At 36.1% G+C, this 25,157-nt stretch overlaps 1 protein-coding gene across 3 annotated transcripts in view; it reads right to left on the reverse strand.

The window, feature by feature from the left end:
* The window catches only part of LOC149779392 (integrin alpha-PS2-like), a 305,876-nt gene that overhangs the window by 193,589 nt on the left and 87,130 nt on the right, over positions 1 to 25,157 (reverse strand). The window contains exon 5 of one of the 3 annotated variants that reach the window (XM_089940054.1): positions 2,420 to 2,481. The exons of the other annotated variants lie outside the window; for them this stretch is intronic. Coding sequence (XP_089796180.1) covers positions 2,420 to 2,481 — 62 coding nt within the window. The remainder of the gene's footprint in view (positions 1 to 2,419; positions 2,482 to 25,157) is intronic. 3 annotated transcript variants of the gene reach the window in all.

Here is a 25,157-nt window from a genome sequence, read left to right on the forward strand (position 1 = left end):
GTAACAAGCAATTCTTTACAGTGACATGGGCAATGCATGACATATGATTCATGACAAAGTCATACCATATGCTCCCTTGGTCCTATGGGTAGGTGAGCTTGAAATGAAAAGTCTTTGCATGAGAAAATCCAATAAAGTGGGAATAATGTGTTCAGCCCTGTAAACAAATTTACATCTTCTCTAACAATACAAGTTATCCATGGTGATACAGCTGAGGAAATAATGTAAAACAAAAGTCATAGACAAGGCCAAAATACCATGACACCCTATAGCAATGACAGGTCTTTATACACAATACATACTCCAACACAAGCTACCATTGATTGTATGCAGATGAATGTTACTCTCACAGCTTACAAATATATATCACAATTTAAATCATTCTCATTTATTTTGTAGGCACAACCATAAATGAAGTGTTTTACTCTAAAACTATTTTTCAATTACATTTTATGGTCTTAGATTATTTAAAAAGGTCTTTAAAACCTTAAATGTATTTTATCTCTGCATATCAAATTAGTATGACTCCTATTTCATTAAATGTGGGTTTTCAACAATAAAAAAATTTGAAAAGATAAAGATGATTGATTGTGTTTATTTTTTTGCATATTTTAAGGTTCATAAAAATAAACATAAACTTCATTATCATCATTAAGTGCTAGATTCTCAGAACATTTGAGTTTATATAATTTTGCCTTCTACGATGTACAGTATGTTTTAAATATTTCCATCCAAATTTTGTTCAAATTTTAAGAATAAAGTGTGTCAAAAACAGAGTTTCTAAGGATAACAATTATATAGGAATATATTTGGTTTCAGTGCAAACAAAAAAGTCACATGTCCCAATTAAAACCTTGGCTGCTTCAGTGTGTCCTTGGGAAACACACCTGGCTCTCATCTTGTTATCATTTAGCCAGTAATCCAAAGTGCTGTCAAAGCCAACCAATCAATAAATTAATCTTCAGTCAGTCTTTGACATGAGACCTTTAGTATAGGGCTCATTCCCAGAGGCATGACCCTCAATCTTTACTAGACTGATTTAATCTGGTCTTATCAATTTGACCTGAGTTTCCACGCTATGACCCAAAAGCATGTCCCTTACTCCAGGGGCTTGACCAGGATCTGTATTGGACATATGTCAGATTTCATCTACTCATGTTCTTCAAACCTGTACAGGGTTATAGGAGAGGATCTCAACAATCTCCAAGTGAAGACCCAAGGGTAGCATTGCCCTGTCCCTGGGGTAACATCAGACAATGTAATCCAACAAAATAGTATGTATATTATAGCCCTGCCTTAATGATGACATAGGACAAATTACAGATTTACATCTACAATATTAATGAAACAGTTTCAAATGTTTTAAAGCGTTCCCCACCCCATAGACCCACAATGAGTCATATTAAAATCTGAAAACCATCGTGCAACTATAATGACCGCTTCCAGTCTATCCCAAGGTTTCAAGTCTGTATTTTCAGCCATGAAGATGATAGACTACATTAATAATGGACAGGCATATGTAATCCCCATATATTGTGAAAAATACAGATATATCTCATGTATACACTTTGAGTTAATTCCATACAGATAATCTACCAAAATATCCTCAGTATTTGGAAATATGCTTTAATTTTTTAATTTTTTTTCTGGTAGGAACTTAAATTGTCTGTATCTTTTGTGGGTTTTTTTAATGTTTAATGTAGCTCTAACAATTTGAATCTGATAGCACTACAATGTCTGTATTGTGGCAGCAGTTTATAGCAATGCCTAGTGCCAGGGCATCATGCCTCAGACATGTATCATGATGTCCCACCCAGTCACATTATCCTGACACCAGGCTGACCAGTCCAAACACTAACCTCTTAATGCTGAGTGCCAAGTGAGGCCGATGCTAGTACCATTTTTAAGTCATTGGTATGACTTGGCCAGAGTTTGAACCCACAAACTCCTGCATCTGAAGTGGACTCTCTAGCCACTTAGACCATTGAAGTGGTCTGTCTGTTGTATTAATGGATAGATTCAAAGTACAATGTATATGAATTCACCAGGTTTCAATATAATTTCATTCAAAGTAGTAAATATTGTTTCACCTTTAATATAGTTAGTAGGTAATATTGTTTTACTTTTTATATAATATTGTTTCACCTATACTAACAAGTAATATTGTTTTAATATATTAGTTAGTCTACTATTTGATATTTCTATCAAAGAAAAGTCTTGAATCTGTACTTTTACAAAGACTTTGTGATTTTGAAATAATTGTTTTTAAAGTTTTGTTTCCATGACAAGATGATGGGAGTTCAAAGACAAAGGAAAAAGAAAAAATAGAGTTGTCAATCTTTTCATTCATACAGATATGGTGAAGCTTATGTTGTGTATAAATGATGAACTGATGTATGATTTGTCACAACAGACTCACTTGTGAAATAGCTACACTGAATCCAGCTTGACAGTAGCCCTGCCGATGATAGCCCCAGTTGGCTGTAAAGGGAGACAACCCTAAACATCAATCTAAAGCTACCAAACAAAATAAAAAATATGCTAAAATGTCACAGAATACTGCACTATTTCAAAATTTGGTCTTGACAGAATTCCAGAATTTTTTAGTTTTTTCCTCTTAGGATAAAGAGTTTTTTAACATCAATGGAATTCTGACTTATGCTGGGTTAGGTCTTTTTCAAAAGCAGCTGCAAAGGAGCTAAAAAGGTACTAAAGGAAAATATTAATTATTTATAAAAATCCCAGACTAATCAGAAAACAATTGTTAGTAGCAAACAAATTTCAAGTTAAATAACATGTTAATATAAAACAGTCCAATGTAACAATAAAAAATAATACCCTTGTTTTGAAAAAATATCTTATTATTAAAAGTAACACAATTATAACTGTTTACATCCAAAATCAAAATGCAAAGTTTTTTGACTGTTTTTATTTCTGTGCTAAAGAACTAAACATCATTGAAAAGAAAGAGCATTCTGGACCATTATGCCAAAATGTGAACAATATTTTTAATTAGTGTTGAAATGAACATTTATTAAACAACGTTAAGAGCAAAATAATACCTTTTCAAAAAATTTCTATTCATGTAAAGTTTAAAATTGTTTGATTTTCAAATACCATAGTTTGTACCATTATAATAAATTAACATATCTGTATTTTACATGTATCTTTTGGTGCTGATTTATTTTTTCTAAAATGTGCAGTATTCAAAAGACAATATCAGCACATGACAAACTCACAGCTTCTACAGCTAATAATGACACAACAAAACTTTTCTCATTCAGGTCCAGTCCATAAGTACTCAATGTCTCCCAGTGATACTACATCAATAAACACAGTTTTGGAAGATAATAATATTATTATTATTATGATGCAGATGAAGATGCTGCAGCTGCTGATGTTAATGAAAATAATGATGATGATCATAAAAAGGATAATATTTCTTTTAAATGACATGATGGTTCCTGTAGAATATGCAATGCAATGACATGTGTTTATATCAGAAAGCTCATAATGCATGGATATGCATCAATTATACAAGTCAATCATTCAGCAAGTATGAGGCAACTGTCAAAGTCATAACTTAAAAATAAATTTATATGCTTATATCATAGAAGCTGTGCATTTGCAGTGCAGTGCTACTTATCTAGGACTAAAACTTTTACATTGGTAAAAGAAATAAAATGCAATGCAATATATCTCAGTTATCTCCCTTAAGTTTTAGGCTGCATGATTTATTTTTAATCTACAGCTTTAGAATATAAATAGGTATAAAATATATCCAATGCAAAACTAATTTTCATGGTTTTGGATTTTATGATGAAATATAACATCACTGAAGACAATTTTAAAGCCAGAGACTATATAATATGTTAAGAGCATCTTAATAACTTTGTTTCCTTTCAATACAATTTTTTAAATAAGGGAAATAACTCAATTATTACAACATGAACAGGCAACAATAAAAATTTGGTATGAACTATATTTATAAATACATAAATAAATAAATAAAGCGTATATATAATATGCATATGAATGATGACAAATACATTTCATATCTATAAATACAATATTAAAATAAATAATAAATACATCAATTATATATATATATATATATATATATATATATATATATATATATATATATATATATATACACACACACACACACACACACACATATACAGCTTGCCTGAAGCATTGCAGCTTGTACTTTTCTATGCTAAATGGTCATAGATGAATAAATAAACAAAGCAATGTAAATAGGATATATTTAAGAAAAAGACTTCTGTGTGGTACTTTTCTTCTGCAGTTTTCTAAGCCATGGAGCCTGTTTATCAAAAACTAGTCTACACCAAATAAAGTCCAAACTACCATGAAAACTAGAACTAGCAGTCTAAAACTAGTGTTGGCCCCATCTCCAATTAGGCTGAAACCATACTGGTCCATATAAAATCTGTCTACATACTGGTCTCTAATTAAATCCAGACCTTGATAAGGACCAACCAAATTGGTCCAGATAAAATCTGTCTACACACTGGTCTCTAATTAAATCCAGCCTTAATTATGGACCAAAACAGGTCTAAACTTTTTCTGATATGTGTGGGGAATAATGCTTCCACTACAAGAAGGAACAACCTAGTGTCATCTTGTCTAGTGCAAAGTACACAACGCTAAGAAAATCCAATACGTTTATTTTTATTATATGGTCAAAGGCATAAAAAAATTTAGTTTGAAAACTTTCAATAATTTTTTTTTTTTAACTTTTGGGGAAAACATGTCATGTCAACTCAGGCAAATCACCATACAGACTCAAATATCTCTTTATCAAAGACAATGATGAACTGAAGATGACAAAATTGTTAATCACTGAAAATGCATATTGAATAAATAATTGTTATATGTGGAAAAATGAAAGACAGTCCTAAAATGATAATGGAACAAAACACTTATCAGTTAAAAGGTGTGATAATAGAAATATAGCTTGACTGGATTCCTGTAAACAATGATGGAAACAAAGGGTTAAATGAAAAGCAACATACAATTACAAGCAATACTAATATTCAAAAGATATGGTACTTTGATAACATCTAAAAACAAAACTATCTTTAAGGATTTTAATGTTATCTGTCTAACTTTTCAGCACACATTTCTATTTTGGTCAAAAAATGGCACCTTAGTCCTGCCTTAATATTGGTTAACATTTTCTCAAATTAAAGATATGAGAGAGAGAGAGAGAGAGAGAGAGAGAGAGAGAGAGTGATCATTTAAATATAGGTAAATACATTAACTATATTTCCTTTCCATGGAAATATTTTTGTACTTATGCAATTGTACATACAAGTTCCATTTTTCTTCATACTTGAATATCTGTGGAAGTGTCTAAGAGAAATTATATGAATAAATTCAAAGTTAAACTGCAAACAACATTGATCCTGATCTGATGTTGCATAATGTGCCATCAATCTGGGTCTATGTTATTTGTTTCATTGAATACACCTAACAAAAACTGCATAAACCCAGATCGATCCACATCTTATATGATGGCAGATCTGGATCTCTGCAGCATGCAATTGAACTTGGACATATAAGTGAGAATATATTGTAAAAACAAATGCATTTTATGGTGTGTATTTAAAATGTGTGGTTTGTGGGAATCATATCATCCATAATAATTTCAACTTCACAAAATAAAAATACATTCATAACAATGTGAGTATTGTGATATTACATGCATATACGTATGTATACAATATTATTACATAATACAGTGTATTTCTCTAAAAAGCAAAGTGAAAAGTATAAAAGTAACATATACAAATACTTATTTGCCCAATAAAAACCAATGGCATCACTAGGGGGTGCAGGGGGTGTGGACCACACCGGGTGACACAATCAGAGGGAATGACACCAAAATGACATTACTAAGGATTGTGTATGATCTGTTATGGAACGAGGTCCATGGGGGTGACACCATGAGTTACTGCACTGGGTGACACCAACCCTAGTGACACCACTGATGAAAATTATTACCTGTTCTCTGTGTCAACAAATGTCCCAATTTCTAAGCAACAGATTTTGACCCTAACAATTACATGTGCCATATGTAATCACTTTACAAACAGAGTCCAACTGCAAACTGCACAGACTCATATTTGCTATATAATAATGCACCAGCAGAGAGGGGGGTTTATGCAGTGCGTTAAGCGTAATTAATAGAATAAACAATACAGATCCTTAGCTGCTGACGCAATGGCAGATCAGGATCCATGCTGTTTGCAGTGGGACCCAACTAATAAATAAGTATATACAGTATTTATTTCTCCTATAAATTATGTCCTGTACCAGTTGATTTAAATCAATTGTGTCAATAAAATATTGTGCACTTGTTAAATATAACAGTTTGGATTCATGGTCTCTTTGTACCTAGGAGCCAGTACTCTTTTGAGGCCATGATGAAGCAATATTAGCCAGGAATAATGGCTTCTCTTATCTGATCCAAATGGCAAGCAGCAAAGTATACTCATGTCTTGTGTTCAAGAACAGAACAACTGCTTTACTCATCTGGTATGAATCCACAGCCATATTCACCTAGTGTATATTCCCTGAGGTATCTATTACTGTTAGTAACATTAACACTGTCCCCTAAAGACAACTAGGCTTGATGAGTGTTAGTAACATTGACACTGTCCCCTAAAGACAACTAGGCTTGATGAGTGTTAGTAACATTGACACTGTCCCCTAAAGACAACTAGCCTTGATGAGTGTTAGTAACATTGACACTTTCCCCTAAAGACAACTAGGCTTGATGAGTGTTAGTAACATTAACACTGTCCCCTAAAGACAACTAGGCTTGATGAGTGTTAGTAACATTGACACTTTCCCCTAAAGACAACTAGCCTTGATGAGTGTTAGTAACATTAACACTGTCCCCTAAAGACAACTAGCCTTGATGAGTGTTAGTAACATTGACACTTTCCCCTAAAGACAACTAGACTTGATGAGTGTTAGTAACATTAACACTGTCCCCTAAAGACAACTAGCCTTGATGAGTGTTAGTAACATTGACACTTTCCCCTAAAGACAACTAGCCTTGATGAGTGTTAGTAACATTGACACTTTCCCCTAAAGACAACTAGACTTGATGAGTGTTAGTAACATTAACACTGTCCCCTAAAGACAACTAGCCTTGATGAGTGTTAGTAACATTGACACTGTCCCCTAAAGACAACTAGCCTTGATGAGTGTTAGTAACATTGACACTTTCCCCTAAAGACAACTAGACTTGATGAGTGTTAGTAACATTAACACTGTCCCCTAAAGACAACTAGCCTTGATGAGTGTTAGTAACATTAACACTGTCCCCTAAAGACAACTAGCCTTGATGAGTGTTAGTAACATTAACACTGTCCCCTAAAGACAACTAGACTTGATGAGTGTTAGTAACATTAACACTGTCCCCTAAAGACAACTAGACTTGATGAGTGTTAGTAACATTAACACTGTCCCCTAAAGACAACTAGACTTGATGAGTGTTAGTAACATTAACACTGTCCCCTAAAGACAACTAGACTTGATGAGTGTTAGTAACATTAACACTGTCCCCTAAAGACAACTAGCCTTGATGAGTGTTAGTAACATTGACACTTTCCCCTAAAGACAACTAGACTTGATGAGTGTTAGTAACATTAACACTGTCCCCTAAAGACAACTAGCCTTGATGAGTGTTAGTAACATTGACACTTTCCCCTAAAGACAACTAGACTTGATGAGTGTTAGTAACATTAACACTGTCCCCTAAAGACAACTAGCCTTGATGAGTGTTAGTAACATTAACACTTTCCCCTAAAGACAACTAGACTTGATGAGTGTTAGTAACATTAACACTGTCCCCTAAAGACAACTAGCCTTGATGAGTGTTAGTAACATTGACACTTTCCCCTAAAGACAACTAGACTTGATGAGTGTTAGTAAGATTGACACTTTCCGCTAAAGACAACTAGACTTGATGAGTGTTAGTAACATTAACACTGTCCCCTAAAGACAACTAGCCTTGATGAGTGTTAGTAACATTGACACTTTCCCCTAAAGACAACTAGCCTTGATGAGTGTTAGTAACATTGACACTTTCCCCTAAAGACAACTAGCCTTGATGAGTGTTAGTAACATTAACACTGTCCCCTAAAGACAACTAGACTTGATGAGTGTTAGTAACATTAACACTGTCCCCTAAAGACAACTAGACTTGATGAGTGTTAGTAACATTAACACTGTCCCCTAAAGACAACTAGACTTGATGAGTGTTAGTAACATTAACACTGTCCCCTAAAGACAACTAGCCTTGATGAGTGTTAGTAACATTGACACTTTCCCCTAAAGACAACTAGCCTTGATGAGTGTTAGTAACATTGACACTGTCCCCTAAAGACAACTAGCCTTGATGAGTGTTAGTAACATTAACACTGTCCCCTAAAGACAACTAGCCTTGATGAGTGTTAGTAACATTAACACTGTCCCCTAAAGACAACTAGCCTTGATGAGTGTTAGTAACATTGACACTTTCCCCTAAAGACAACTAGCCTTGATGAGTGTTAGTAACATTGACACTTTCCCCTAAAGACAACTAGACTTGATGAGTGTTAGTAACATTGACACTTTCCCCTAAAGACAACTAGCCTTGATGAGTGTTAGTAACATTGACACTTTCCCCTAAAGACAACTAGCCTTGATGAGTGTTAGTAACATTGACACTTTCCCCTAAAGACAACTAGACTTGATGAGTGTTAGTAACATTGACACTTTCCCCTAAAGACAACTAGAACTTGATGAGTGTTAGTAACATTAACACTGTCCCCTAAAGACAACTAGACTTGATGAGTGTTAGTAACATTAACACTTTCCCCTAAAGACAACTAGACTTGATGAGTGTTAGTAACATTAACACTGTCCCCTAAAGACAACTAGACTTGATGAGTGTTAGTAACATTAACACTGTCCCCTAAAGACAACTAGCCTTGATGAGTGTTAGTAACATTAACACTGTCCCCTAAAGACAACTAGCCTTGATGAGTGTTAGTAACATTAACACTGTCCCCTAAAGACAACTAGACTTGATGAGTGTTAGTAACATTAACACTGTCCCCTAAAGACAACTAGACTTGATGAGTGTTAGTAACATTAACACTGTCCCCTAAAGACAACTAGACTTGATGAGTGTTAGTAACATTAACACTGTCCCCTAAAGACAACTAGCCTTGATGAGTGTTAGTAACATTGACACTTTCCCCTAAAGACAACTAGCCTTGATGAGTGTTAGTAACATTGACACTGTCCCCTAAAGACAACTAGCCTTGATGAGTGTTAGTAACATTGACACTGTCCCCTAAAGACAACTAGCCTTGATGAGTGTTAGTAACATTAACACTGTCCCCTAAAGACAACTAGACTTGATGAGTGTTAGTAACATTAACACTGTCCCCTAAAGACAACTAGCCTTGATGAGTGTTAGTAACATTAACACTGTCCCCTCAAGACAACTAGCCTTGATGAGTGTTAGTAACATTAACACTGTCCCCTAAAGACAACTAGCCTTGATGAGTGTTAGTAACATTAACACTGTCCCCTCAAGACAACTAGCCTTGATGAGTGTTAGTAACATTAACACTGTCCCCTCAAGACAACTAGCCTTGATGAGTGTTAGTAACATTAACACTGTCCCCTAAAGACAACTAGCCTTGATGAGTGTTAGTAACATTGACACTTTCCCCTAAAGACAACTAGACTTGATGAGTGTTAGTAACATTAACACTGTCCCCTAAAGACAACTAGCCTTGATGAGTGTTAGTAACATTGACACTTTCCCCTAAAGACAACTAGCCTTGATGAGTGTTAGTAACATTGACACTTTCCCCTAAAGACAACTAGCCTTGATGAGTGTTAGTAACATTGACACTTTCCCCTAAAGACAACTAGAACTTGATGAGTGTTAGTAACATTAACACTGTCCCCTAAAGACAACTAGGCTTGATGAGTGTTAGTAACATTAACACTGTCCCCTAAAGACAACTAGACTTGATGAGTGTTAGTAACATTGACACTGTCCCCTAAAGACAACTAGACTTGATGAGTGTTAGTAACATTAACACTGTCCCCTAAAGACAACTAGACTTGATGAGTGTTAGTAACATTAACACTTTCCCCTAAAGACAACTAGACTTGATGAGTGTTAGTAACATTAACACTGTCCCCTAAAGACAACTAGACTTGATGAGTGTTAGTAACATTAACACTTTCCCCTAAAGACAACTAGGCTTGATGAGTGTTAGTAACATTAACACTGTCCCCTAAAGACAACTAGGCTTGATGAGTGTTAGTAACATTAGCACTGTCCCCTAAAGACAACTAGCCTTGATGAGTGTTAGTAACATTAACACTGTCCCCTCAAGACAACTAGCCTTGATGAGTGTTAGTAACATTAACACTGTCCCCTAAAGACAACTAGCCTTGATGAGTGTTAGTAACATTGACACTTTCCCCTAAAGACAACTAGCCTTGATGAGTGTTAGTAACATTAACACTGTCCCCTAAAGACAACTAGCCTTAATGAGTGTTAGTAACATTGACACTTTCCCCTAAAGACAACTAGAACTTGATGAGTGTTAGTAACATTAACACTGTCCCCTAAAGACAACTAGGCTTGATGAGTGTTAGTAACATTAGCACTGTCCCCTCAAGACAACTAGCCTTGATGAGTGTTAGTAACATTGACACTTTCCCCTAAAGACAACTAGCCTTGATGAGTGTTAGTAACATTGACACTGTCCCCTAAAGACAACTAGCCTTGATGAGTGTTAGTAACATTGACACTGTCCCTTAAAGACAACTAGCCTTGATGAGTGTTAGTAACATTGACACTTTCCCCTAAAGATAACTAGGCTTGATGAGTGTTAGTAACATTGACACTGTCCCTTAAAGACAACTAGCCTTGATGAGCAGCAAGAACAAAGATGTCTCACAAAAGCCTTTCTTTTTCAGTTTTTTAATTACACTGGTAGAAACTGATATTATAAATGAGTGAAAACCAAAATTATAATTTAATCTGGTATAAGTGTTGAACTTAAAAAAATAAGAATTAGTTCATGTATACTAGCTACTTATGATTCATAATTGTACATGTGTACAAACTTCAGATGATTTATATAACATTACAGGTGTGCTAACATCATATGATTCATAACAGTACTGGTGTATTAACTTCCTGTGATTCATAATGAATCAGTTTTAAATATATCAATCAATTCAAAAGATATTGCCACTAAAAGAACTCATTCATCCAAAATATCCTTGATCAGCCAAAGCATGGATTAAATATCCTTCAACCAACATGAAGATGATAAGGAACTGAGAATAAGACTGACTGACCTGATGGGTACATTAGAGTTTTCTCACTCACAGGCACTAATGAAAAAACATATTCTTTATTACAGGCTTTTAACCTCTGAGCACACATGTATAATTCAAATGTCTGGAATAATGCAATATACAGGTAAAATACTGTGTGCTGCCAAAAAGTGCATTATCATTGGTTTAATTGTTCAACAAGGTCTTTGAAAGTAGATTGCATTTAGGCAGAAAATATTTGTTAGAAATTTGCTTAAAATTTTTTAACATTATTAAACATGAAACTTATGTTTTATCAATGTCAATTGCACATATCTGATCAGAGTATCCTCCCATGTAAAACTGACACCTAATCCAATGTCATGTGTGTTGTCATAAAGTATCTTCCAATGAACACAAAATTATCAAGAGTTTAAAGCGTCCATCATATTAATTAGACAATTCTTTATAGCAGCAGGGAGGGTGTACAGACCAGGTGGCTCAGATAAATTTAAGCCTCCCACCAAACATTTCTCCGTAGAAGCCTCAGAAAGCAGAAATAACGCCTCCTGCGCAAATTAATCCGCAAAATTTCCCCCCAAGATGCATTTTCAGACATAAAAAAAAGGCAGCTTTTTTGGGGGGGGGGTATTGTAAAATTTGTTTGTGATTGCAAATTCCGGTTGCAATTTTATGAGTAAATTTGATCAAGACCGACTCGATACCTACTACGCGGATCATGAAGATTAATCGTGACAAATCCGTGCGGAGTCGCTTGAGCGTGACTAAAGAAATTTTTAAACTTATTTATATCCATATCGCCGTTACACCAAGTTTGATGAATATTTCTTAGCGTGTGAGTATCAACGCCATTAAATACCGATAAAATATTACAATTATCTCTAATAACCTTCGGAATTTGCGTATATCGCTGTGTCACGTAAATCACATCGGTGTTCTTGTGTCGGCCACGCGAGAATATCCTAGCTGGGTTAGTTTGCTTATCCAGCATCACATCATCGAAAACAACAAGATTATTAGTATCACCGTCTAAATTTTCCACTGATGGAGTTTCATTGATATCCGTTATAAATTCTATTGTGCCATCCTCAGTTTTATCGCTAAATTCCTTTAGTACTTTATAACATCGCTGATCATCAACAGATGGTGCAATCAAATACAATTTGTCCCATTTTAACCATCGCATAATCAAATTTAGCAACAATTGCGTTTTTCCAGAACCAGATGGTCCAATGATTATCATTCTAATCGAATTTGGTAATGCCTCGGTGTGCTTTACTTGCTCGCGTTTCTTTGTGGCTGAAAAATCAATTACATTCATGTTATTAGAATATTATGGATTCATATTGTGTTAAGTGTCGCACTCGAACTGCTACGATAAATCCAATCGAAGTCGTTACACGCAACAACAGGAATGCAATCAAAGGTGAATGTGAAGTTTGTAAGACAATTAAGTTTAGATTTGTAAAAAAAAAAGTAGAACCGGAGGAGACATCGCAACCTCCTTAACAAATCTGCCTGGAGCTCCCTGGGCGAAATATCCCGGAGAGAAACATTTACCAGGATATAATTACTGCGGACCTGGTACAAGGCTAGATATAAGACTTAACGATAATAATCAACCAAATCCTGGCGAGGATCCAGTAAACGCCATCGATAACGCATGCTACTATCACGATCTTGCATATCGCAGCGGAGATTTACAACAAAGACATCTCGCTGATATTAAATTAATTCACGCAATAGATGCTATTCCTGATAAAAATTTCAAAGAGAAATTGGCAACTTGGTTAATAAAAGGAGCAATGAAAGGTAAATTAGTACTAGGTGCTGGTAATTTATAATGGAGCAAATATATTATTCTCCGCGAGGATTTTGGCGAGGAAAATCAGCAATAGACAAACTTGCTAAGGCAGCAAAAGTAAAGCAATCTGTCGCTGAATCGTGGCTATCGAGGCAAGCAGTCTGGCAAATTTATCTTCCTCCGCCTAAGAAAATATCATATGCGAGTTTCTCTGTCAGCGTCCCTAATGAAGTCCATCAGGCTGATCTTATGTTTCTTCCTTACGATACCGTTGACGGAGTTATATACAAATATGTTCTGACGGTTGTTGATATTGCAAGTAGGTACAAGGAAGCAGAACCGTTATCGAATAAAACAGCAACAGATATTGCTAAGGCGTTTAGCGAAATTTATTCACGATCTCCATTAACATGGCCGAAGCTTCTCCAGGTTGATCCAGGTCGAGAATTTCTTGGCGCGGTTACTTCACTGATGAAAAAGAATAATGTTAAAATCCGTCGCGGTATTGTAGGTGTTCATCACAATCAAGCTATCGTTGAGAGATTCAATAAAACTCTTGCAGAACGATTATTCGGATATCAGTACGCGAGAGAATTTATTCAAGATAAACGATCTCGCGATTGGGTAACAAGATTACCTCACGTGATTAACGCGCTAAATAACGAAGTAACACGAACAATATCAATGAAACCCGCAACTGCAATTACAAAACCAAATATACCACTAAAGCGAGATTCTACTATTCCACCTGTGCTAGGTAGCGTTATTGTAAGGTATTTGTATAAAGAAGGAGAAGCCGAGGGTGGCAAAAAAAGAGCAACTGATCCAAACTGGAGTGTTACGACACATAAAATATCAGCTGTAACAAGATCATCAGGAAGGCCAGCGATTTATTTTCTAGATTCACTAGCGCCACAACGCGGATTTACCAAAGAAGAACTACAAGTAATTCCAAATGATACTCAATTACCACCATCTTCGTTAATGTGAAATCTAATCCTACCCAACTGAGATAATTTTCTTACTCGAGAAACTGCCAGATAAACTAAATTTGACCAGGAAATTCTATCATCGACAATCCAAACTTGACTATCTACTGTCAATCCCTGTGATGAGTGAATCGTTGCTGCGTATCCAAGTTTCCATGGCGATCTTTCTGCGTTTATTGCATCATTGACAAGATTAATATCAACGAAAATAATATCATTTAAAACCATTATTTTTTCTTCTCCACATGGCAAAATAACATTGATATTTTGTTTCCTAGTATCAGCTGGCCTGTAGCACAACGGAACCTGCAATGTTGGAAATTTCTCACAATGAAGTTTGAATAGTATTTCCTGAATAGTATCGCGAATAATTTTTCTGCTAGCAACAATCAAATGATCCGGACGCCACAAATTTAGAAATCTATCCATCGAAGTCTCATCTATTATTTTTCTCATCACATCACATTGAATTTTATTAGGTTGTAATCGAATTAGTTTTTTAAACTTGGTCAGTAAAATATCATTAGATCTATAATCAGCATCAATCTCTTCATAATAATCCACAAAATTTCTAAGCCATCTATGAGGAGATTCGCCATCAATAGGATCAGGTTGGCCGTGATCGCCGCACATTATTACTGCGGTGTTTTTCTCTTCCAACCAACTTAGGAATGATTTTAGTATAACTAAATTTACCGTGCAAATTTCATCAAATATTATAATCTTGTTGATATATTTATTTCCCATTCGAGCTGAATCCCACAATCCACCACTATATTTGAAATAACTGTGATACGTACAAGAACTAACGCCACGTTGTTTTATTTCTCGCGCTAATCTATGAGTTGGAGTCAACACGATCATATCAGAGTTTGAAAATAAGTTTATTGCTCGTGTTGTTTTACCACTACCACCAGGACCATTTAGGTAAACGAATTTGTTTCGTGAAATTGGATCAAACACTGATACTGCTGTTGATACTTCATCGCATTTATCTTTATGAAATTTATCGCAATCTTCTACATCCGCGTCCTCACAATAATCTAGAATATCCTCGTTTTTTATTCTCCAAGTTCCCCAAGAACCATCGGTAATTAAATTCTCCAACCTACACTGGAATTTCTTATCGATATAAAATGAATCCGTTGCAACTCTTACCGCGATATCAGAAAATTTATTTATCATCGACAGCAAATTAATACTCACATAAGCAAGCATTGATGATCTTAAATGAGTATACTGTGCTGATTCTCCATCAAGATAAGTTATCACTGTACCTAACTTCGTTCCATCAATAATAATATTTTCTCTGTTGCAAAATATTCCACGCGACACTGTATCAGCAATAATAAAATCCATCTCAGCATCATTGATAAATAACCTAGCGTGTCTATGCTTATGATCAACTGATCCTCCTTGAGTAAATTTACCAATTATTTTTCTTCCAATATCTTTCGCGTTTTCACAATCTGTCGGCAACCACACCTCGGTCTGCTTTCTATACGATATAATCGCCTCGCTCACCATCAGCGATAGTAACATCGATGAATCCAACATATACCTCAATAATACCGTAGGGACCCATCTGCGTTGAGATAAATGCCGACCAAACCAAATATAACAAATTTTATGCAAATTTTCAGCAAGTTCGAATGAAGTAACATGAGCGAATCCTGTCATGACAAAATCAGGTAACGGTCCGTTAATTGCAACTCTCGTCATCTCGTTGGTGGGATGACCGAATTTAGCAAAGTAATCTTCACAATCGCCATACCCAAGGAAACTTCCAGGATAGCATGCGCTCATATCAACGGAAATCATATCCTCGAAATAATATTTGGTATTCCATAATCCTCCATGGCCGTATTCGATACAACTAAGTTGAATATCATTGAGAAATTCATTTCTTGTAGGTTTCCACGAATTTCTTTCTCTAGCAGCGTGAGCAGCAACAGACGGAACAGTAAAGCAATTTGTCAGTAACTGATCTGGATTTGACGAATACTTCTCCGCGATATTTCTCATTGTTTCGTGTAATATTTCATCTCGGTAAATATCTCCGCGTGGCAAGATAAATTGATCGTATCTTTCTTCGCTAGAAAATAACCAAATCGATATTGGATCGGACTTGGCTAATAGTTTGATATATCGGAACATTGCATCGGAACTATCTTTGGATTCCACGGGATAAAACTTAACAACACGATCTCGCGGGAATATCATTACCGACTGACTCCACGCATGTGAATTATGATCAACAATTTCGATTGGTGTTCCTCGAGAATTATACGGCGACGAATATAATATTTCACCCGATAGTGTTTTAACCGTAATAGGAAATTTAAGTTTCTTACTTAACGCAGCAACATCGTCAATCGATGCGCCATCAGTAACTGTCTTTGCCCATGAATTAATTTTATCCAATCTCAATTGAGTCAGACCAGATCCACGACGAGCATTTTTCATGTGCTCGATAACTCGCTCAGCCACGCAGTTTATTATCGGAGATTCCCTCATCGTAGGTAGATTTTTCACATCAGGATTATTATTCAGCCGATAAATTCCATAAACAACAGCACTAGAAGGATACGCCCTAGCATAATAAGGACCATCAATCCCCAGCAGCAATCCTGGTTTTGAATTTTTATCAAGAACAACATTTTTCTTACCGCCGCGTACCGGATCTCGTTTATCACGAATAATCCAAATGTCATCGGGCATTTGTGCAATAAATTTTATTCCGAAAATAAATCTCTCTTCTTTGTGTGAGTTTTTTATATGTTCGATTATCTTTTTCGCTCGTTCCAAATTCATCGTAGCATCAACAAAGTTAGTTTTCCAAGTTGACCAAGTATGAATCGCTCCATCATCAAAAAATTCCTTCTTCGCACTATCAACTTCAGGAATGATATATTCTGCCTCATCAAGATCAAATATATCCATTATTATATTTTAGACAAATATCTAAATATAATGAAGCAATGTGCGTGGATAACAGTCGGATCAACAAAATCATGTAACAAATCCTGCAGAGGTGAATATTGTGGCGCTCATATATACGAAATTCGACGAGGCAACAAAGGACCACAACGATGTTTAGTTTGCCAAGTTGGTATTCGAGGAAAAACAAGATTGTGTTTCTCCTGTGGAGGGAAAAAATATCGTGAATTACGAAGATATTATGAAAAAAGATCTTCCTCGGTAATAAAATGCGAAGAAGATTATATTAATCGTTTCAAAGCAAATTATGATTTAAACAAACAGAATATTGTATATGAATCACAAATCAACGATCCCTGCAATGAAAATCTCACACGAGTATAGATCTCATCCTACCATTAAGAATTACGAAGCATCTGCCGATGGTAATATCAGAAATATCAAAACAAAGTATCATCTCGGTAATGTTTGTAATTCGGGGTATTTGGCGTGTAACTTCAACGAGAATAAAAAAATAAATTATCTTTCTCACAGATTTATATTCGAGTGTTTTCATGGAATCATCAAGGATAATTTGGTTATCGACCACATTGACGGAAATAAACTTAACAACAAACTTTCTAATCTTCGCGCGGTAACTCCGAGTGAAAATGCAAGATTTGGTAATACCAGTGGCGGACGGCGACCAGCTAAGGCGGTTAAATCGATAAATCGAGAAACAGGTGAGGAGATCGCTTTCGAATCGATGAAATCAGCTGCGAAATATTATAATATTAGTTCAGCATCAGTGCGGCGAGCGGCAGAAAAAATAATCCACGCTACATTTTCATATAATCTCGGCAATTGGATCGAATTTTCTTATATTCCGATAATATTTGATTCGGAGAGTGACGAAGAATAATTGAATATCTCCGCAAAACAAAAAAAAAGATTAATTTTTTGAAAATTCTCCTGGGTTTTATTTATTTTTTTCGCCCATTTTTCCCACGGAGATAGATTTGGAAAATCTCACTTGCGATTTAAAAATCAGAGATTCTCACGATTTCACCAAAAGATTGATACTTACAGTTTCTCCTCGTATATCAAGTAAATTTCCTTTCTGATCCGTTAATTTGAAATTTATTCTTGACAAAAATCGATTATGACATCGCAGGTAAAACGGATTCATTGGTTCTTTTATTATCAAGTAACCGGGAGATGCGCTAGGTGAAAATGAATACAATATAAAACCCTGATGAGCTTGATTTGACTCTGACGAATCCACGTTGTAGCTACCCTCGACAACATCCGCGTGAAGATAAATCGCGATAACTTCCGTTATATTAACGATACCCGGCGATATGTGCCGTCCACCTTTGTCAGGATCGTTATTGTGTTTAAGAATCAATTCTGAATGTACTTTTTTGGTCCATGCGGCATGTAATTTCGGAAATAAATCATCGATGGTATCAGTGACGGATTTTCTCATCGCATCAAAATCAGAATTAGGAAATTTAAATTTTGGTAGTGTTTCCTCGGTTAATTCAAATACTCTCATGAATTTTTGTTTCTCACCCGAGTTCTTGATCAACTCGAATTTGCTAATAGGAAGAACATAGTCGGCAATTGATATATCGTCGACTATCGCCCGAATAAACATATCATGATAATATTCAATATCATTCGCGAGTTGATTTAAAATTTTCACGTGCTTTATAATTTCGCTACATGAACCAGATTTATTTAGGATGCATTCATGAAATGATCCTCGCAATAAATTTAATTGTAATTCGTGTTCTTGAATAAACTCGTCTAGTGTTCTTCTTACCAAGATACCGTCTATGGGGGCTATTATCCTGTTAATGTGGGTAGCGTCGAAGATTTTCACATCTGGGGGGATTTTAGGAAGAGGCAGCCATGAGAGAATTCTTTCGTTAATAAAAGTGAAAGCGAACATTACCAGGTTAAATTTGTGGTTATTCATGAGATTGATGGCGCTGTGGATCAAAGGTTTGTGTTTGATATCTCCATACCATCCTTCGTTGGTTGTAAAATCTTCCTTTTTTGGTTCCGGTAGTTCTGGAAGGGTTTCATCATACCAACCTGGAATAATAACATCCGATTTCTTTGGTTTTATCAGAGGTGCGACCTCGGGCCAACCTAATATATTTCTGATCGATGATTGGTAAATATCTACCACGTACGGTGATTTCACTTCTATCATTGACGATAGTGTTGGATCATGTGAAGATATCTTTATTCCCGGAGTAGCATCGCCGGTTAAATTTGATATTCTAGTGGTAAATTCATTATTCAGTTGATCAATTTCGTAACTACCGGTTGGTATACCAACGACGATCCAATCGGGTGTTCCATCGGGTTTATTTTTATTTGCAAAAACAAGTGAATTATTTGGCATCAAATTACCAAATGATTTCGATCTAACATTAGGCCAGCTGTTGTAGACACGCAACTGTGTTAATGCAATCTCGTTAACGCTAATTGGTGTTGAGAAATTAATACTAAACTCGGGTTTCGTTGAACTTAGCGATATTAACGTTGTTGTTGGCGGTGTCGTGTTTGTCACGATCTGGGCTAACTCGGACATTATTAATATTCATTTGTTCAATCTCCGAGTAAATACTAATCATTGAAGAAAATTCTAGATCGGATATAATACCGTCGTTGAGACTTTCAGAAAGTAACAATGATAACTTCGAGTACGCGTCACTAACTTTAGTTAGTTTACTTTTGTACGAAGATAATTTCTCACTTGTGCAAGAGGATATCTTTTTCGCGATGATATTAAGAACACCCGCGATTGCTGTTGTTGACGATATTATTATTGTTGCTACGATTGGCGCAATTGTTGTTATCGCGGATAGAATTATTCCTGCGCCGACGACCACGGCCGATACCGCGTACACTGCAACATCAATGATAACTAATTTGCGCTGGTATTTATTTATTTTTGTTTGATAATCGTCAAGTTGTTTTCGCAACGAATCCTGCCATGATCGCGCAAGATTGTATCGGTAATCCGATGCGGTCATTTATTAGTATCTTACGATAACAATTACGGGATTATCATGTTTATCCTGGAATACCAACTGTTTTCAATCCCGATAAATATTCGAAAATTACAAAATAATCCACCGGTTCTGTGGTGGTTCTATCTGGCGGTTCTAGATCGCAGATTACGCCGGTATTTTTTTCTATAGAAATAATAAAAAATCCGGGGTAGAATTCATGAATTTCACTATTCGATTTTATTTTAAACTTTATCTTGGAAATAACATATACTCGATATACGCCGGTAATTGGTACGGTGAAATAAAATCCGATAATACCTTTTTTAGGGTCCCAATTATAATTGTATGTCTTAAACACAAATGGCACATTGCAGACAATATTTTTTGTTTCTACCTCCGTTGGTATCGAAATTCGCGATAATCTTCCAAGGTTCATTGACGATATTTTTGTGGTTATTTCGATAATTTCCTTACCTAATTGCTTTACATCAGTGGCGTGACCAGTTTTATCGGCGGATTGGTCAATCTTTGCTATTGTAGCGAGAAGTTTCGTGTTTAAATCTTGAATTTTTTCGTCGTACGTTGATGTATCTAACTTTTGACGCGCTAATTCACGTACCACGTTAATTTCATCGTTGATGGATTTTATTTGTACTTGCATCGCGTTAATCCCCCTGGTAAATTCAGGAACAACAACATTACCGAGTTTAATAATTTCCTCGTTGATTTTTTTGTTGAGATCGTCGATCGATGGTTTCTGACCAATCGAGATATTTACTTCGTTAATTTTGGCAAGAATATTAGTAATTTCCTCGTTGATTTTTTTTATTTTTTTGTTGAGATCGTCGATTGATGTTTTATCGATTTTCTGACTCATCGAGATATTTACTTCGTTAATTTCGGCAAGAATATTAGTAATTTCCTCGTTGATTTTTTTTATTTTCTCGCTAAGATCGTCATGTGATGCTTGATCGGATTTTTTATTTGCTAGTTCGTTTGCGGCGGAGGAAGTATCACTGGATGTTTTTATATTCTCGTCAAATTTTTTGCTAAATTTAGCTAAAATATCGTCAAGTTTTTTAAGATCGTTATTTAGTTTGTTAAGTCTTTTTGTCATTCTATCCTGAAGATCGTCGTGTAATGCTTTATCGGCCTTCAGGGGTAACTTTGCTATAATATCGGCGATATCAGCAACAGATTTTAATACCATCTCCGATTGGCGAGTAAATTGACTAATGTGATCGCGGTATTCGTCTCGCTTAATTATATCAGTTATTTTGACGTTGCTAGTTTGTAATCGCCCTTCTGTATTTTGAAATACAGCAACTTCACCAGGATCAACTTCTGACAGTGATAAAAGATTGTTAATATCGCTCTTGGTTGCAAACTTTGATGTATCAATGTCGACTGCGTCTTTTTTTTCTTTCCTAAAGAGAGATCTACCGTAAATATCAACCATGATATTTATCTACGGTATATTCAAATAAAATTTTGCGAAAAGGATTGGATGATTTTGAAATTGCATCAAGGACGTTAATTGACTCTGGACCGCATATTGGTGGATCCGCTAATGTTTGTGTTGGAAGTGTTGAATACCAAACCGGAAGTTTTAGTTTTGACACATATTTGATAAATTCATTTGGCGGTGCTAATCCGTATGAGTCGAAGTAAATGATTTCGCGAGGATTAATCGCATACGCAACCCAGTGAGTGCCAGGGCCGGAATTTTTATCGAGATTTATTATTCCTGTCTCAGTGGGATTTGGTTTATCTGGTAGTTGATCTCGCATAAATACGCCTCTGAAAAATTTTATTTTCTTTTTTTTTGCTTCACTGATTAAATCTAAATTTGAGGCTGGTAGGCTCGACTTAGACCGGATCCGTACGGGGGTCGTCTTAGGTAAAGGCCGGATCCTTGTTGCGGCTGCAGCACTTTTGCTAGAAGAGAGAAGGGGGAGAGAAATCCTCCCTTTTTTTTGCGATATCTTCCTCCGACGATCTTTTTTCCTAATGCGGTACTTATCCCACCGAGTGCACCTAATCCTATTGTTTTTGCAATCATGGGGGCCGCCGCAGCTATTAATCCTGGAATAGCGGCGAATAAAGGAAAAATACCACCTACTTTGATCATATCTCTGATTGCACCTATTGAGAGATTCAGGCGAATACCAGTATTTGCTGATCTGGCTCTGGTGAAATGTCCGTGTTGATTTTTAGTTAACGATAGTTTGTTAGGTCCACCGTGAAGTTGATTACTTTTTAAGGTTAAACTTAAACCTCGTCGCGCTGTTGTTGCTGCATGAAGTTTTTTTATTTGACCTGGGGTCAGAGTTACGCTGACGTGATCGTATGGCATATTAATAATCACTTAATCTAAATTTAGAATTTTGTTACATATTCTCTACGGGTGCGTCGATAACTCTCATTCTACCACTGATACCCTCCAGGATCATTGTTCTATCACTAAGAATAACCGCGATTGCTCTTGCTGGTCCTCCTGTGTTAATTCTGGCTTTGAAATGAATATCGACAACCGACTGCTTTACTAAATCGAGATGTTCCAGGGAAAAATAATAGATAGGATAGAGTGTATTAAAATCTAGTTGTGATATTTGCAATCCGGTATCAATATTTTGATCGCGTCCCATAAAACTTAGTAATCGATGATACGCGCGTGCCGTCGAATTGTTCTCAAAATCGATGGCTATTTCCTCGGATGGCTCCTGTTGGCCATTTATTCTCAACGATACGTTTGTTGCCTCGAATTTATCAAATATCATATTACTGTGATTTTGATCGTCTCTGATCATGCTTTGCAGAGCAACAAAGATATGTCTGGGTGCGGAAGAGCCCTGCTGTGACGCAATTCGCCAGGTAAAAATTCCGTCCATATTAACATTTTCGTTGGAGTCAGTCATTGTTGTCAACCAAGACATGATGGATTTTCCTCCTTGATTCATAAATGATAATAATTTTTCTTCTATGATCATCGATGGAACTATTGCTGGCATCCACAAGGTAATTTTTTCAAGGACAACTTTACCAGGATCACCAGGATCTCTCCAAATGGCTCTGTCATCATTGGCATCTCGAACGAAAGATATCGTATGCTTCGCTCCGTAAATAACTTTTCTGAAATGTCTGCAAAATCCAAAAATATGAGATAATGGAATTGCACAGGAGAATCTTCGTTCATCTCCCTTCAACATATTTTTTCTTATGGCAAATCCAAGATTGTAATTGCCATTGGGGGCAATCATCGCTGAACGAACATCAGCGGGTTGGCCAGCGGGGTCTACCGGTCTACCAATATCAAATGGTAAATGTTCAGGGTAGTTGGAATTATCCTTGGCAAACATCATACTAGGACCGGCTGATCTGGTAAAATCATCCGAGTATCTCGCTAGGCCTATAATCGTCGTTGCTATATCAACGTTGTTCGTAATTGATTCAATCTCTCTTCCATCAATCATGTAAGTGGCATTCTTGAATAATGCCATGATACCATTATTGACAAAACCAACACCAAAATTTGCATCGTAGTTGGTACCATCATCTGCCTTTACAATTTTTCCAACAAATTCGATATACGCCTCAGATGGAAGAAAATATCTTGTTGTATCGTGGACTTGAATTTCCTTCCGATTTCTTGAATCTGGCTCAACTACATCGTACGAGAAATACTGAAAATCTCGCACTGATGTGTCCCTACCTACTGGCTCGTCCATATCAAATACTTCATTTGACACTTGTGCGAACATTTATTACTAATAATATCGTCTAAAACGAAGACCACTACCTGAAACAAAACTTGTATTTGCTAAATTTGTATTAGCAACATTCTGCGCTAGATTTGTATTAGCAACTTCCTGCGCTAGATTTGTTATAGCAGCTTCCTGTGCTAGATCATTTATTTTTTTATTTGCCGCATCATTTATGACCTTACTAACTTCGGGTGGCATTTCTCTGGTAATGGGTAATTTAACAGGTTGCTTTTTACGTACTAAACTTAATATTTTATTTTTGATAGCGTTGAAGCCTTTACTGGCCAAATTACCGATACCAGAAACAGCAGTCTCACCTATCTTTCCTATTGCTTTTAATCCTAGTTGTTTTACCATTGGTCCAATTTTAGGTATTACTCGCGTGACAAGACTTCCAATGATATCGCCAAATCCATTACCGTGAATATATTTGTATACTGGCAATCGAGAGTTTACTATGCGGACCTGATTAGGTCTGCGTTGATGTTTATGAATAATCATATTATTTCAATTGTGTTGATTTAATCGATGAGTTCATCGACAAACTCTTTATAAATGTGAGAATCGATGATACCACCACGGAATAATCGCTGACAAATATCTGATGCTTCGTTGACTATCTCACGAGAATTATTTCCTGCTCGCTTTCCTCCGATTAATACTTCGAGGCGAGATACATCGTTGACAACACTATCGGGACAAACTGAATATCCACTTCCTGTGTGTGATTCTGGAGATTCCAATGGCGTTACGTAGAATAAATCGTCTGACGGCGTTGAAGATTTCTTCTTCTCCTCTGATGATGACCCCGGCGATGTTCCCGACGACGTCCGTGGTGAATATATTTCTGGTGGAGATGGGGGAGTCCCAGCCGGGTGTCTTTCTAGTTTTTTACCCTCAGGATCGTATAATAAATATTTCTCAGTGGGACCCCTGTAGTTTGAAGCTGTTGGTTCCGGAGGTGGGTCCATATACCAGGGGCGTTCTACGTGAGGATAAAACTTTTCACGTATTTCAGGAAGTTCAATGGAGTGGCGAATATCAAAGGAGGATGAATCAGAACTTTCATCTTTAGGTGACGAACTTTTACTTTTACTTTTAGGTGACGAACTTTTACTTTTGGGTGGCGAATCCTCAAATTTGGATAGTGAACCCTCAAATTTGGGTGTTGAAATTTTTACATCTTTCCTTACTTGATAATTAACAATATCCGACAAAAATTTTGAAAAATCATCATCTTTATAATTTA

The sequence above is a fragment of the Sinohyriopsis cumingii genome, chromosome 17, assembly GCF_028554795.1.
Source record: "Sinohyriopsis cumingii isolate HCF-2022 chromosome 17, ASM2855479v2, whole genome shotgun sequence".
NCBI classification, from domain to species: Eukaryota; Metazoa; Mollusca; class Bivalvia; order Unionida; family Unionidae; genus Sinohyriopsis; species Sinohyriopsis cumingii.